The 14,006-nt window shown below is 39.8% G+C and overlaps 2 protein-coding genes across 2 annotated transcripts in view; both read left to right on the forward strand.

Moving 5' to 3' along the window:
* LOC118334409 (HERV-H LTR-associating protein 1) overlaps positions 1–2,421 on the forward strand; it is an 11,266-nt gene extending 8,845 nt beyond the window's left edge. Inside the window, exons 13-14 of the mRNA XM_035670310.1 lie at positions 27–109; positions 2,328–2,421. Of these exons, the coding sequence (XP_035526203.1) occupies positions 27–109; positions 2,328–2,371 (127 nt within the window). The 3' untranslated portion in view covers positions 2,372–2,421. The remainder of the gene's footprint in view (positions 1–26; positions 110–2,327) is intronic.
* Positions 2,422–2,946: 525 nt separating this feature from the next.
* LOC118334410 (mucin-17-like) overlaps positions 2,947–14,006 on the forward strand; it is a 12,829-nt gene continuing 1,769 nt past the window's right edge. Inside the window, exons 1-15 of the mRNA XM_035670311.1 lie at positions 2,947–3,001; positions 4,686–4,754; positions 5,992–6,166; positions 6,932–7,038; positions 7,283–7,414; positions 8,001–8,042; positions 8,669–8,734; positions 8,851–8,961; positions 9,823–9,891; positions 10,154–10,243; positions 11,289–11,465; positions 12,103–12,261; positions 12,449–12,529; positions 13,324–13,488; positions 13,835–13,992. Of these exons, the coding sequence (XP_035526204.1) occupies positions 2,947–3,001; positions 4,686–4,754; positions 5,992–6,166; positions 6,932–7,038; positions 7,283–7,414; positions 8,001–8,042; positions 8,669–8,734; positions 8,851–8,961; positions 9,823–9,891; positions 10,154–10,243; positions 11,289–11,465; positions 12,103–12,261; positions 12,449–12,529; positions 13,324–13,488; positions 13,835–13,992 (1,656 nt within the window). The remainder of the gene's footprint in view (positions 3,002–4,685; positions 4,755–5,991; positions 6,167–6,931; positions 7,039–7,282; positions 7,415–8,000; positions 8,043–8,668; positions 8,735–8,850; positions 8,962–9,822; positions 9,892–10,153; positions 10,244–11,288; positions 11,466–12,102; positions 12,262–12,448; positions 12,530–13,323; positions 13,489–13,834; positions 13,993–14,006) is intronic.

Below are 14,006 nucleotides of genomic sequence, written 5' to 3' on the forward strand. Positions count from 1 at the left end.
TTTACAGTTGTGTCTTTGTCTTTCAGATACTGCGATGACAGCCACGTCTGGTATGAAAAACACACGTCTGAAGTGTGCCGGCGGGTCAGGAGAGTCTCCTTCTCCAGAAGTAAGTGCACTGCGGAGGAAGCTCACGATCGATCGATAGCAGCCAAGGCGACGAAGGTAGCGACTCTGTCCGAGCTCGTCCTCATCATCGTCACCTGCCAGCCGGAGTCGCTCCTGGTTTTTGAAGTGAAGCTTTATTGAGATTTCACAGATCAATGAGCCTCTCAGGAACCTCGGAGACGAGCCGCATTGAGTCAAAGCTGCTCAGAACTCAGATATTAGATTATTCACGTTTGTTTGTGTCATTTTTAGGGTTAAACATTAATAATCTGCTTTTATTGAAACACACAACACGAAATGGTGACAACAACAGCAGCTTGTACATTTACATACTGTCCTTCACATTTTTGTAAATATTGTTTCTTGAATTGTGTTGGTGCAATCAACTAAATTTTGGCTATCAAATTTGATTATCAAAAGATTATAAATAATGACTTTAATTAACAATGAAGATACTCGGGGGTCCAATCTTAAATAATGGAAACAATGGCCAATAATTGATTGGTTCATTCTCTTAACTCAATTTGGAAATCTGATTAATAATTAAATTAATAACTACAACCAAAATCACCTCATCAATATCTTTAGAGGAAGGATTTGTGATTCTGAGGCTGGTTTCATCTACTGTTGTGTGAAATTAAATAGATCAGCATGAATAAACACAATCATTTATTAAAAAGATAGTAAAAGCAAAACAGAGAAAAACAAACAATAAATGCTCTCATTGTTCTGTGGTGAATGTAAGTGTTAAGGTTAAATCAGCCCACCAGCACCTCTAAAGCTCACTGATATTCTCTTATATCTGGATAATCTGTAAGAATAACATTTCCACATTTCACTGAAACCTATGAACTAGTTTTAGAGATATTCTGCAGACAAACAGACAGAAAACGACGTCCTCCAGTGAGACATGTGTTCAACACTCAGGATAATTTGTTTTTTAAAACCATAAAATAACTTTTGAGGGATGCTAATTTTTTTAAAAGTGGAAGTCATGTTGGTGCTTATAAAACACAGTCGGCTACAAACCGCCGTGAGAGTGAGAATCAGAAATAATTGGGGAGCTTCATCCTTCACCTGCACTGATGAGGATGTGTCCGCCGTGTTGCCAGGATTCGGTACCAGAGCTCATTAGAGCAGCAGCTCTGCAGGAGCCTCCGACCGCCAATCCTCTGAGCTAATGGGCTCGAGAGGTCGCGGAGAGAGCCGCCTCTCTCACAGCTTCTGACACGCCGATCATCCAGCGCTGATCCCGCCGCCGTGGCCCTGACCGAGGACTCACACGGTGTCACGTCAGTCCACCCTCCGGCTCTAATTAGCCCTCGTGTGTATTTTTAGACTCGATTTGAAATTGACGATTAAGCAGCGTTTGAAAACTTGAAAGGAGTCAGAGATCGCAGAACTTGTCTGAAGTTTTTAATTCGATAACATAAATGTTAAATAAACACTTACACTGAGAGAATATTTGAGCTTCAAAAACTTTTATTCTTCTGTAAATAGTTGCTCTGAAGCTCAGTTCTGTAGCAACTTCTGATCAACCCGGATCAATTAACCCTTAAAACGTCAGGTTAGCCCCGCCCCCTCACAGTACAGCCACAGATACAGATCATTTATTGGGCTGAATAGATACAGATAATGTTGTACATGCTCATCCATAATATTTACCTCTGTTCCAAGTAACATAAATAATCATGTAGTTCAAACATGTCGGTATCCGCTAGTGGATTAGCGGTGAAGAATAAATGTCCAGTTAGACTTTTAAAATAAAGCTTGTGTGTTTAACATTGTGAGCTAAATTGGTTAGCTTTAGCCACAAAACCTACTTAAATAAGTAGGTTTTGTACTTCAAGTAAGTAAGTACTTCACCCTCATAAACGCGTGTACTGTAGAGTTGAGATTGATAAATGGTGAAAGTTTGAATGATTAATATAAATTCAGTGAGATTAGTTGAGCTGCTCTACAATCCGTCCACGTACCCGCTGGCTGGGAATCACTGCATTAGAGGATGTTAAAGCTTCTGGGTTTATTTCTGAACTACAATATCTTCCACATCATTTCAGCAGCAACTGATTAGGTTCGGAGTCAGCAGAGAGTAAAATTGTGCAGCAACTGATTATTAAAAGTTTTAAAACTGTGGCTGAAACAACCTGAAATGTTGATCTGATCTTGTTGTTGAAGAGATGATCTCGTGGCTGTAACCCCCTGTCCTCTCTCCACAGATCTCAAACAAAGATGCCTGACAAAGATGTGCAATAAACTGTGACAGAGAGGAAGACGAGGGAAACAAAGAGCTGTTCATCCTCACAAGGAGTGACTGAAACTACAAACTGCAGCTGGTGGAACAAAGTTGTTGAACAATAATGAACATTTTCATATTTATCACTGTTAATCATAATCATCCATACAGTGATATAATGTAGTTATTAGGGCCAGAAATACCGAAACCTGAATTTGGATATCTGGAGTTTGTGTGTAGAGACTGTTTACATGTTGACTGAATGTCTGCAACTATTTATGAAAATCATATTTAATATCAAACATCTCTACAAAGAGTATAAATCATCTTTTTTTTGTCCATTCAATAAAACAAAGTTGGTTCATTTTCTCAGCGGCCCCGATCGATCTCTCCACAACACTCACTCAACAGAAATCAACTTCTAGTTTCACACGGGACTCGAACCGCATTCTCCTGCGCGAGGAGTTCGAGTTAATCAATATGCAACATCCGGTTAGACTTTCAAAATAAAGCTTGCATGGTTAACACTGTGAAACGTTCACATTTTGGTTAGCTTCAGTAACAAAAAGTTTAGGAAAAGATTGTAAGTTCAAGACACTGATATGGTATCCTCTAGTGGATCAGTAGGTGCTGAAGGGCCTAAAGTCCGACTCCAGTGTGAGAGTCGGCGCATTGCAGCATGACTTTAATTTAAAACCAGTAGTTTATTATTGTAGGACGAGAATATTTACTAAAAAGTATAAGAATTACACCTCCAACATTCAAAGAAATTACAATTTTCCACCAAATTTGTCATGACTTCGGTACTGTTTCTGTAATTGTATCCACTTTCTGTCTGTAACGTGACATTAGAAATATCTGGGCCACCCTCCCCCACAGATGCACCTGTCCCATACAATACCTCCCTATCAGTCCCCCCCACACTGCTCCTCTTCTGGTCGTCATTGATCTGAACTCCTGGCAGGATCAGATAAGACCAGGGTCGCCCCTGGGGTCACAGATCCAACCTCCCCTTTGTGGGACAAAGACCACTCTGTGGGTCCCCCCCCCATTAGTACCCCACCTCCGTTAAAGCCTCAAATACCTGCACAGGAACCATGATAAGCTCCTGCTCAGGTGTCACCTGATAGCCAATAAGACCTGGAGCGAAGGGGCTGCCCCCCCCCATCGCCTCCTCAGGTAGGCTGATAAACACAGTTAGTGCAGCTGAGAGCTTATTCTGTCAGGAAACAAGACGACAACAGCTCTAAAGAGGCTGCTGGTTCATTACAATGAGATCAACACTGACCGTCAGTCAATGAAGAAACGTCTAATATGGTAAGATCTTCTCAACCTTCTTTAAAGTTTTGTGAGTTATTTATCTTTGTTGTTGCTCTGTGATTCTGTATTTCATATGTTTTCATACAAAAGAAACTCAGATAAATCAACTGTATGCGACTCGCTCAGCAGCAAAATGGAGAATTCAGCAGCTAAAGAGGAGCTGGAGGAGACCAAAAACAGAGCTAATAGAAGAGAGAATAATGCTAATGTTGCTCTGCTGGTTGTGGCAGATGTTTCCAGTTGTTTTCATGGGGTCCAGAGACCAATGAGGAATACAATATTTTAACTTTTATTAACTTATTTCTAAGTTGGAACCACGAGGGAAGAGATAATATTGGCTGTTATTGATTGTAAACAGTTGGATTATTAAGACCTCTACCCCAAACACAACAAAACCCTAATTCTGTTTTATTCTTTATAACACGGACATTTAAGTGCTGCTTTCTCAACATTAAGCTTGCTATGTGTTTATGTGTTTAAGAACACTGTGTTTATATCACTGAAACAAACTTTCTAACTATAAATTGAATAATTGGTGGCAATGAACACATTTATATTGATGTTTTTATATCTCTTACCTCAGTCGACCTCTGCGCTGACCTCAGAGCGATAACTTCCTCTTGCTCGTACTGAAACGGGTTCGGTGCTTGAATTACATTGATGACGCACTTTAAGCTGCAGGTGGGCCGAGCGGTTTGAAGCCATTAAGAGACACAGAACCAGTCGTTTGGCGGGAGCTCTGAGAGTTAAAACTGAACCGTTCCCCCTCTGAATGCAGGTTCAAGTCATGTTTCTGATATGGATTTTCATGCTATCTGCTGTTCCAAATGGTGAGTTCCCAAAAACACACAAATTGACCAAAAGCCATTAAAGTTATTAATATTATAAAAACTCCTGATTTAGTTATTGAAACTGAAGTTAAAGGTGTATTAATCAGTGACATTATGTAATATGATGGTTTACTGATGTGTTAAATGTTAATCAGTTTTTCATCATTATAATTAATTATCTTCATCTTCAGCACTTTCTGCCGGCTCCATCTTCTGCCCGGACCCAGAGGGCGGCAACCAGAACGAAGATCATGTGACCGGTGAGGATGAACCGTTGTGAAACTCAGAGCCTTGATTATTATTAATTAATGAATCAGCTGATTAAAGTTGGTGATTGAAAAGAGTTTAAAGGGTCAGTATGTGTTCATATAAATATCATCTGTTTATATTTATTATCTAAACTTTATGCTGATCTTTGTTATATAAATATATAATATGTCTTTAAATACAAATGAATAGACAGCAAACGATGTAAAAACATTGGGGGTTAGACCAACTCTAGCAGGGGTTTGGGGACACGCTCGCTCAAACGACTTGAGATAAAATCTGTTCTTGATGTGGGAAAAATGTTTCATCTCGTTTCTGTCTTCATCATTCTGAGAACATAACAAATGTTGAGGATAAAGAAAGTGTCACTCCTGCCTCCTAAAAAAGAGGCAGAAATTGTCTGTTATTGTTTTTAAATAACATATTATACATACGTAGGGCAAGAGTTTGGTGTTGTAGAGCTCACAGAAGGAATCAATACAACAATAATCTGTAAATCAAAGAGTTTTTCTTAAAAACTGTGAATTGAATATTAGGACAACAGAAGAACTTTCACTCATTATATGAGATTTCTTTAGGGAACAGACTGTAGGATAAATTTAGCTAGTTAATTAATTTATTCCCTCGGGATAAATAAAGCTTCTTGAATCTTGAATCTTAATTAGCTAGCATTTTACAAACATCAGCTCACTTACTGTTGCTTTTATCTTTTAACCATCTTCAAAATGTGGTTGTCTTATTTACATAGGTTAGCCTAGCATATAGCATATCTCAGTACAGGAAAGGAGGAAATTGACTGAGGCTTGCTCAACTGTTATTGGAGCACAGAGCAAAAAGGGGCAGGGCTTAAGAAGTGTCAGTTGTTCAGAAAATCAAAAGTAAATTTGAACACAATAACCGTGTGAATGAAATCAATCTGATTGGGTCGGTGTGTCTGCAGACTGAAACCTTGTTTCCTCCGTCAGCCTCTTTGTGCCGTTAACATGAAGGTGGACTCTGTGACGTTCTCGGGGACCTTTAGTCCCAATCGGCACTGTGGGTACATCTGGCCTGTGGAGAGCATGTGGCCTAAATAAATCTCCGGCCTGCATGCTCCTCTGGACTCGGGTTATTGGAACCTGCTGGCAGGATTATCTGATTAAATCGCTCCCACTGCAAGATGGAGGAAATGGAGTTGTTGAGGTTTGTTCCTCTGATGGCCTCTGTGTGTTTCCCTCCTCTTCTTCTCAGACTGTCTCGGCCTTCGGTTCACGTGGCTCCACTCGGTCTTCGATAATTTCCCCTCGCTGCTGAATTTTGCTCTGAAGCTCCGCTGCGAGACGGGGCTTTGTCCACGAGACCTGGAAGATTATGGCTGCTCCTGCAGATACGCAGCCGCTGGAAACCCCGTAGATCCTCTGGACGCGTGAGTAAAGACTGAAGCAGCTGTTGAATGTAAAATACTGCATGTCGGCTTTAAATGAGTCCAGAGGCTGGAGGCAGCAGGCAGGTTCGGGCAAATAGGCAGAAAGACATTCAACAAGCAGCTGGATAGCGAGGTTTTAAAACACAGGAGAGTTATTGGTTACAAAACATATTTTATTAATTTAATAATGTGAGGGATGACAGATCAACAGCAACAGGAAATTCTGTTTTTTCAGGCTTCGCTCTAATATTTTCATTTTCTTGTGATTTCTGGATAATTATAGAACCAAAAACCAATATTGTGCAAATGTTTGCAAAAAGAACTCACTTTGTTTTAAAGGATGATGAGCTGAAAAGGTTCAGAATCACTGCTTTAAACAAAAAAGCTGCAGTTCCTCTAACGGCCACTAGAGGCTGTTAACATCAGGTTTCAGATGTAACTAGCTGGCAAAGATAAAAGTCACATTTTTCTCATCTTTTCAACGCAGAAATAGATTTTAAAAAAAAGCAGTGACTCTCCATAAGGCCTCATATTAACTTTACAGCAGAAATAAACATGTTTACAGCCTTTTAGTCTCTAGAGCTAATTTCCCCGATCATAACTGTACAATTCTGTTTAAATTATATTAAAGCTTTGGCCTATACTGCCGTCAGCCACCAGGGGGCGATAGAAAGTGAGAGATATACTATGTACATAAACAGTCTGTATTTCAGCGCCATCTTCTGGTAAAAGTCTAAAGTATCTCTCATTTCTTCTTTGCTGTAGCTGCTGTGAGACTCACAGGTTGTGTTACCAGAACGTTGCCCCCTGCAGGCAGCAGCTGCCTCCGCTCCCGGATAACTTCACCTGTCCGGCAGAAAACACCAGCTGTGGTGAGACGGTTTAAAGGAGCTGGAAAATATGTTCATTGACTTTCTTAGCTGAGAGTGAAATCACGACCACTCTTCTCCACTCGTCTGAAGAAAGAAAATATTTCACAGAAACTTGAATTATTGCTTTAATGAGAGTAAGATTTACTGTATCTGTAGGTTTTATAAAGGTAAACGTGTCCTGCTGCTATCACGCCAGAGGAAATAAAAGTGTCCTAAATAAATAGGTCTTTCTGTTGTCTCGGAGACGGTGGCGATTGGTGTCAGCAGAGGTTCTGTGAGTGTGACCGGGCCGCCATCGACTGTGTGACTCAGAGCTCCTACAACTCGACCCTGAGAGGCCTCGCCGAATCGTCCTGCTTCGCCACAAATCACACAGGTAACTTCCTCCAGGGACCAGCAGACAGCAGCCTCTGTGCAATAGAAACATTGTTTATGCAGTGGTCAGTTTGGAGATTGTGGGTTGTTTTGCTTGTATAACACGTTTTCTTTCAAACTAATGGAAAGAAAACACCCAAAATAAAAAAAATTATGTTTATTTTACTTCACTTTGTCTGTATGTAATGTAAGTAATCAACTTTTCATGTTTCATGCGGACATCTATTAGATATTTTACTGTATTAAATATCAATATTTTAAAGGATTTGTTAAAAAAAAACTGGTAAAAATGTATTCTTTTATGGCTGTTGACAGTCAGACATTTTACAAAAAATAAAGTTTTAAAATAAAATTTCAACCAGCCCTGGATCTAAAACTCAGAGCCGGCACCTACAGTATCCGATATAGTTGGGGGAAAAGTAATCAGTAAAAACTTAAAAGTCAATCTCTAAACATATTCAGTCTGAAGACTAAAGAGTGAAGTAATGATGTGATCATGTTGTTTCTGTTAGCAGCAGTTGGATCATTAACTTTCTCTCTCAGTCCAGCAGCAGACTGAATCTCATTAGTCTGATTCTGTGTTTCAGATGTGCTCGGTGGCACCGTGGAGACCGCCGAACTCTTCAGAGGTGAGTCCGAGTGACGTCAGCGCCCGTCGGTCTGAAACTTATGATCGAATGACGCAGAGTCAGGGAGCTTTTGAGAGGACACGACTACCAAAATGTCAGCGTCAGCTCTCTCCAGACAGTGCGTCAGTTTGTGAGCGGGGTCAGCGATTGATTGGACCGGAGCGCAGGAGGCTGAGTCACACCTCTGTGGCCCTCGGCCAATTAAAACAATGACCTCTTGGAGTTTAATCCCTTGGCTTCCTGCCCACGCACAGCTGGAAAAACAAAAATCAAAGATTGTACAGAGTGTCTTTGATCCGTCAGGTCCAAATATAGACGTTCTGCTCCAGCTTAGCCGGTCGGAGAGAACCAGGAGAAGTTGAGGTGGATGAGTTTATTAAAGTGGAGGAGCCGGTTGGAGGCCTGTCAGACAGTCTGATAACTTAAGATCCAGACGTCTGATGAGTTAAATCCTTCAATCCGGTTAAAGATCTAGATTTAAAAAAGCACCAAGAGTTAAACAAGTGAGATGGTAAAAAATGTGGCTCAGACTGAAGCTAAAGCTGACTGTTTGGAGTATATTAATCTATATGGAGACTGAATTGATGCGGTATCTGTTGGTTTAATCCGGTCGGTCTTCCTTCCAGATGTTCTCTCAGCAGGAAATGACTCTGAGAGCTTCCAGATCTCCAACTCTTCGCTCCTGTCAGCAGGTAAAACACCTGCTTGTGGTCGGACTGATATTAGATGGTTTATAATGGCTGAAGAAGCAGCTTTCAATGATCAGTGTGTGTCTTTGGGTTTGACTGTTATTCTGTCTGTCCGGCAGAGATTGACCCGCTAATGACTGGCAGAGTGGATAACCAGAGCGACACCACAAGGATGGACCATGACCTCGCCACCCCACCGCCGGGCCCGCCCCTACTCTTGACGACCGCCGGTACGCTCTGTAATTGGCCCATGAGTCACAGGTTTAACACAGGGACGAGCAGAGGTCAGAACCTGGGCGACTTGAAGATAGCGGGGTCCAGTTTGAGTGGTTCCTGCAGGTGTTCCCTCATTTCAGAGAGATAACGGGCGAGAGCCATATGAACATATTCAATCTGAAGTGGTCTGAACACACACCGAGCAAAAATAAGAAAACACTGGTGAATCCAAGAACTCAGTGGGTACAAACCACAGATGCGAACAAAAATAAGAGAAAAGCTGCACGAGCTAACCAGCTAACAGCATCTAACTTTACTGTTGGCGACAGTTAGCTTCTTTAAGCAACAAGTCCATCTGGAAACTATAAAATCACCTCAGTACCGCTGTCATCGGAGTTTGTGTTCACTGGGAGGCTGCTGAGCCCCGTTCGGTTGCTACCGCTAAAGGCAGCTACATTAGCAGTTAGCAGTTAGCAGCCGGTGGACGTCAAAGAGAAAACCAGACAATATTCTCTCCATAAAATATGATCCAGTTTCACCCAAATCACTGATGAAGTTGTGTGTTTGTACAGTAATCAGTGAGCTAACTAATGAATCTTCGCTCTGTGCTCCCTGGCTAAAAGACTGATTGACGGGTGAAGTTTTTGTGAATGTATTTTGTCAAAAATCGTTAAATATGGGAACAATATAACTGAGGGTGTGATCTTTAAATGGTTATAAACAATTTCCAGATGGACTTGATGCTAAAGAAGCTGACTGGAAGGAGCTAAAACGGGCAATAAAAACCACTGAGATACTTTATTATTAGAGGTTTTATTCTCTGGAAACGTATCAGCGTCCATGTTTGTTAATTGTTCTCTGGTTTGTGTTTCCAGAGGAGTTTGAGGAAGGCGAAGGTGGTGCAGAGGAGGTTGAAGAGGAAGAAGCGAGTCTCATCTCTCAAAGTAAAACAGTTGCATTACTCAGCCTCTCGTTTTCCATCTGTATGTTCTTAATGTGATCCTCCCTCAAGTACTTTTCTGGCAAACTTGTGTTTTTGCAAGCTGCTCATAATTACATTTGGCTCGAGCTGACGTTTTTTTTGGCAGCTTCCAAAACACCAGAAATAATTTCCCCCGCTGTTCGTCTCCTGCTGTTCGGTGACTCACCGTTGGCTCAGACGTTTCCTGACGCGTTTTTTTTTTTTATTCGTCGCCGCTTTTACAGATTTGAATGAGGCAGCGACGGAGGAAGCACTCGAGCTGGAAGAGATAAATAAAGATCAGATGACCCACAACCCTTCAGCGATCGGCCCCGGTGAGCCAATAATACTCTCCGTCTCGATTGATAACAGGAACGTACTCACAGTCTTAAATATAACAGTTGGTGTCTTTTATTCACATAATTCCTGTAACAGTGATTCACTCAATGTTCAATTCATAAAAACCTTTAAAAGAAAATGAAGCGTTTTAATGTTTGGTTTGTTTCAAATAAACAGAAAAAAGGAGGAAAGAAATAAAAATAAGATTTACTTGAAAAAGGCAGAAAAATACTATTTTATTTTATTTAAAACAAAAAATAAAACAAACAACTACAAATGAAAAGTTGAATTAATAAGCGATGAAACAATTTAAAACACAGCTGCTGCTACAGTTTTACTTTATCTTATGGAAGCTAATGTTAGCCACATTAGATACAGTTGTGTAACTGACGTTACTGCGTCAGTTTAAGATCTTTATGACGCTCAGCTTTTGCAACTGTTACAGATCAGCATTTATAACATCACGTTTTAGGTCAATATTAATTTATTACAGTAAAAACACAAAGATAAGTCGACTTATGCACCAAAAATTGTGAACAGGTGTAACTACGGTGACCAGACGTCCTGGTTTCAAGCTGAGTGTCCCAACAAATAAATCTGTAAAACACTAAAATGTCCCACAATTAAAATAATTATAATATTTTAGTTGTTTTGAGCGCTTACATAAAGTTGGTCAAAGAGCTCAACGATATGTAAAACACAACGTTTCGTGCCTCATTGACTCCATTTTAAAGATATTTTGACTAGACTTAAGTTTTCTCGGATAACAGCAATTAGGTTTGTAATTAAAAGATCACATCCAAGTTGCAAAATTGTTTATTTGGAGATCCAACTGCAGTGTTTCAGTTGTATTTTGAACAGAATTAAAAAAACTGATGTTGTGAGAAACATTTGTGAGGTAAAACTCAAATAACACAATTGTATTTTAAGTCCGTTAGCATGAGTCTATGATATAAAAGGTTTTATTTATATTTCCATAAGATATACTCTCACACATCAGCTCACAGACATATTAAACACTTGTTGAATTCTTGGCTCCAGATTCGGTTTTATTTGATGGAGAAACAGCGAGTGAAGGAGAATCCAAGCCGACCGAACTCTCCTCATCCAGCTTCGGAAACACGGAGACGTCTTCAACAGCTTCGACTCGGACTACAAGTTTTCTGAGGACTACAACTCCCAGAGAACCGACCAGTTTGGAGGAGTCCTCTGAGGAAGGTGATTAGGAAATGTTCCTCATATTTGTTTTAATGAGGAAAATGTTTTACGTTAGCTTAATTTATTATGAACTTTTTACTTTTGACATTACATTTAAACTCATAAACATATGAAAAAGATTCTAAATTTACCAAAACACAAACATATTACAAAATTAAAATAACAAGAAATCTGCAACAGTCTGGGGACATTGAAGGATATCAATCAAAGTTTATTGAAAGGCTGAAACAGTGGAAGCAAAGCAAATACCCAAATTATTAAGAATGAGACATTATTATTTTTCATGTTTCATCTACACACGCCTTTAATTTGTGTTATACACACAAAGTGTTCACAGGAAGTTAATGCTGTAAATCTATCAAATGATCTTAATTTTTCTTTTTCTTTCTGTGATCTGTTAAAAGATTTACATTTTATTTTATTTGGAATAGTTTAAGCTATTTTTCTTACGGAAATAATAATTATGATTGAAAAAAAGGTAAAATCGATTTAAAAAAGTTTAGATTAAAAGCAAAAAATACTCTTTAGAAAAATTCTATAGAAATAAAGCTGCAATGTACATCTTAACTTTATCTGTAGATGTACATATATAATAATAATATTTATATATTATTATTTATTAATTTAATCTGTGCAGGTTCAATCATCACGACTTCAGCAAAACCACAAATCAGTCCATCTGAGAGAATAACAACCACACCCAGTGCCCCAACTTTAAAGTCATCTGAAGAGGAGGAGGAGGAAGAAGAGGAGGAAGATGGTGATGAAGAGCAACAGGAGGTTTCAGATGAGCACGGTGAGATGAGGAACTGATTCAGTCCAGATTTGAGGCAAACATGTAAAGTGGTAATTCTCCGCTGGACGCTGTAATTAAACACTGAAGCTTTAATAAAAACCAGCAACATGATTAATTCTGGTCTTTAATGATGAAGAGGAATGTATTAATGTCTGACTTCTGAAGGTCTTTGTGTTCACCTTCACAGCAGCAACACCTTCGGCTTCAGAGGAGGGAGGAGGGCCGGGTGTCGGCGAGGAGAGTGCCAGTCTCCTGAGGGCGACTGAAGGTCGGCTCACTTGGGCAGAAATGTTGTTTTTAATCCATAAAAAGATCCAGAAAGCAGCTTTAACAAAGTCTAAACCGAACCCCCGAACTCTGAGTTAGTTTGGATTCATTATAGTTTCTCCCTAAGTTCAAATAATTATCAAAATGTATTTTTAGCCACCTAAAAAAACAAGTTCATAGCTTTCCAACTGGAAACTGAAGCGTTGTATATCGTTCTCTCAACAAAAACTGTAATTTTATCGCCTGAGGCTAAAGCTAAGGGGTCTCAGGTCATGATATCATGCTAACAGACTGAGGCTAAAGCATTTAAAAGTAAACCAAATGTTAATTTCCCTAGTAACGAATTACTTTTACATACAGTTCATACACACATATAGTAATTCAGATACTTTTAAGAGAAGTAACTTTAACTAATAACTATTTTTTATTAACGTGCCCAACGTTGGATATAATTAACAATTACGAACCACAACAACTAATGTAATCTGAGTAAGGCGCTACAATAAAATTAAAATTTTCCAGGTGTTTCAAGATATTCCAGGACTTGTGGTTCAGAGCTAAGCTAGCTGTTTCCCCTGGTTTTTCAGTCTTCCAGTCAGTCTTATAATATCATTTTAAGGTTTAATTAGCTCAGTAATACCTTGTCCTGTCTAGCTAGTTAGCACTAGCACATTAAGGATAGTCCACGATGTGTAATATGTTAATGTTAAGACAAAGATTTATTTAAATAAGTAAGTTTTTACTTTAACCGCTCTCTCTGTAATCTGTTTGTGATTAACGTTCTCTTTCTAAAAGGCCCAGAAATTATTACCACAGTGACAAAAAGATCCTCAACAAGAAGCTCTGGACCGGAGAACAACCCCGTCAGAACCACCACAGCTCCTCCTGACGCGTCCCGGGAGGAAAACATCGGACCAAAGACGCTCGCCGCCAACGCTCCTCTCGGTCCCCTGAGTCAAGGTGATGCAGCTGCACGTCACTGGGAAAAAACTGTCATGGGAAATGAAATAACATAACGTTAAGTAAACGTTTGAACCAAACTGGAGATTTAAATGTGTTGTGGAAAGTGTCGTATATACACAAACATACGAGATGTGTTGTTCTTGTCTTGCTCTTGAGTGTTTTATTATCTCAAGAAATTAAAAAAATATTTTAGTTTTCTCCAGATAACGAGATAAATTAATCAATTAATCAACTTTTGTTATCCTGAATTAACAGAATAATTAAAAACTGTTTGAATGTACGACCGTTTAAGGCTTCCGTAGAACTGCTCTGAATAATGAATAAAACTATATTTAATCATCAGGACGGCTGACTCAACAACCAACAACCTCCCGGCCAACGTCAATGAGAAGCGTCTCTCAGACGATGGCAGGAAGCAGAGTCACCGCCATCAACCCGAGATCAGAGGCCGCCACGTCCTCCCGAACCACGACGCCAACCTCCATAAACCCGAGACCGGAGGCCGCCACGTCCTC

The sequence above is a fragment of the Morone saxatilis genome, unplaced genomic scaffold (genome assembly GCF_004916995.1).
Source record: "Morone saxatilis isolate NCDOM2014 unplaced genomic scaffold, NCSU_SB_2.0 Contig23, whole genome shotgun sequence".
Lineage (NCBI taxonomy): Eukaryota > Metazoa > Chordata > Actinopteri > Moronidae > Morone > Morone saxatilis.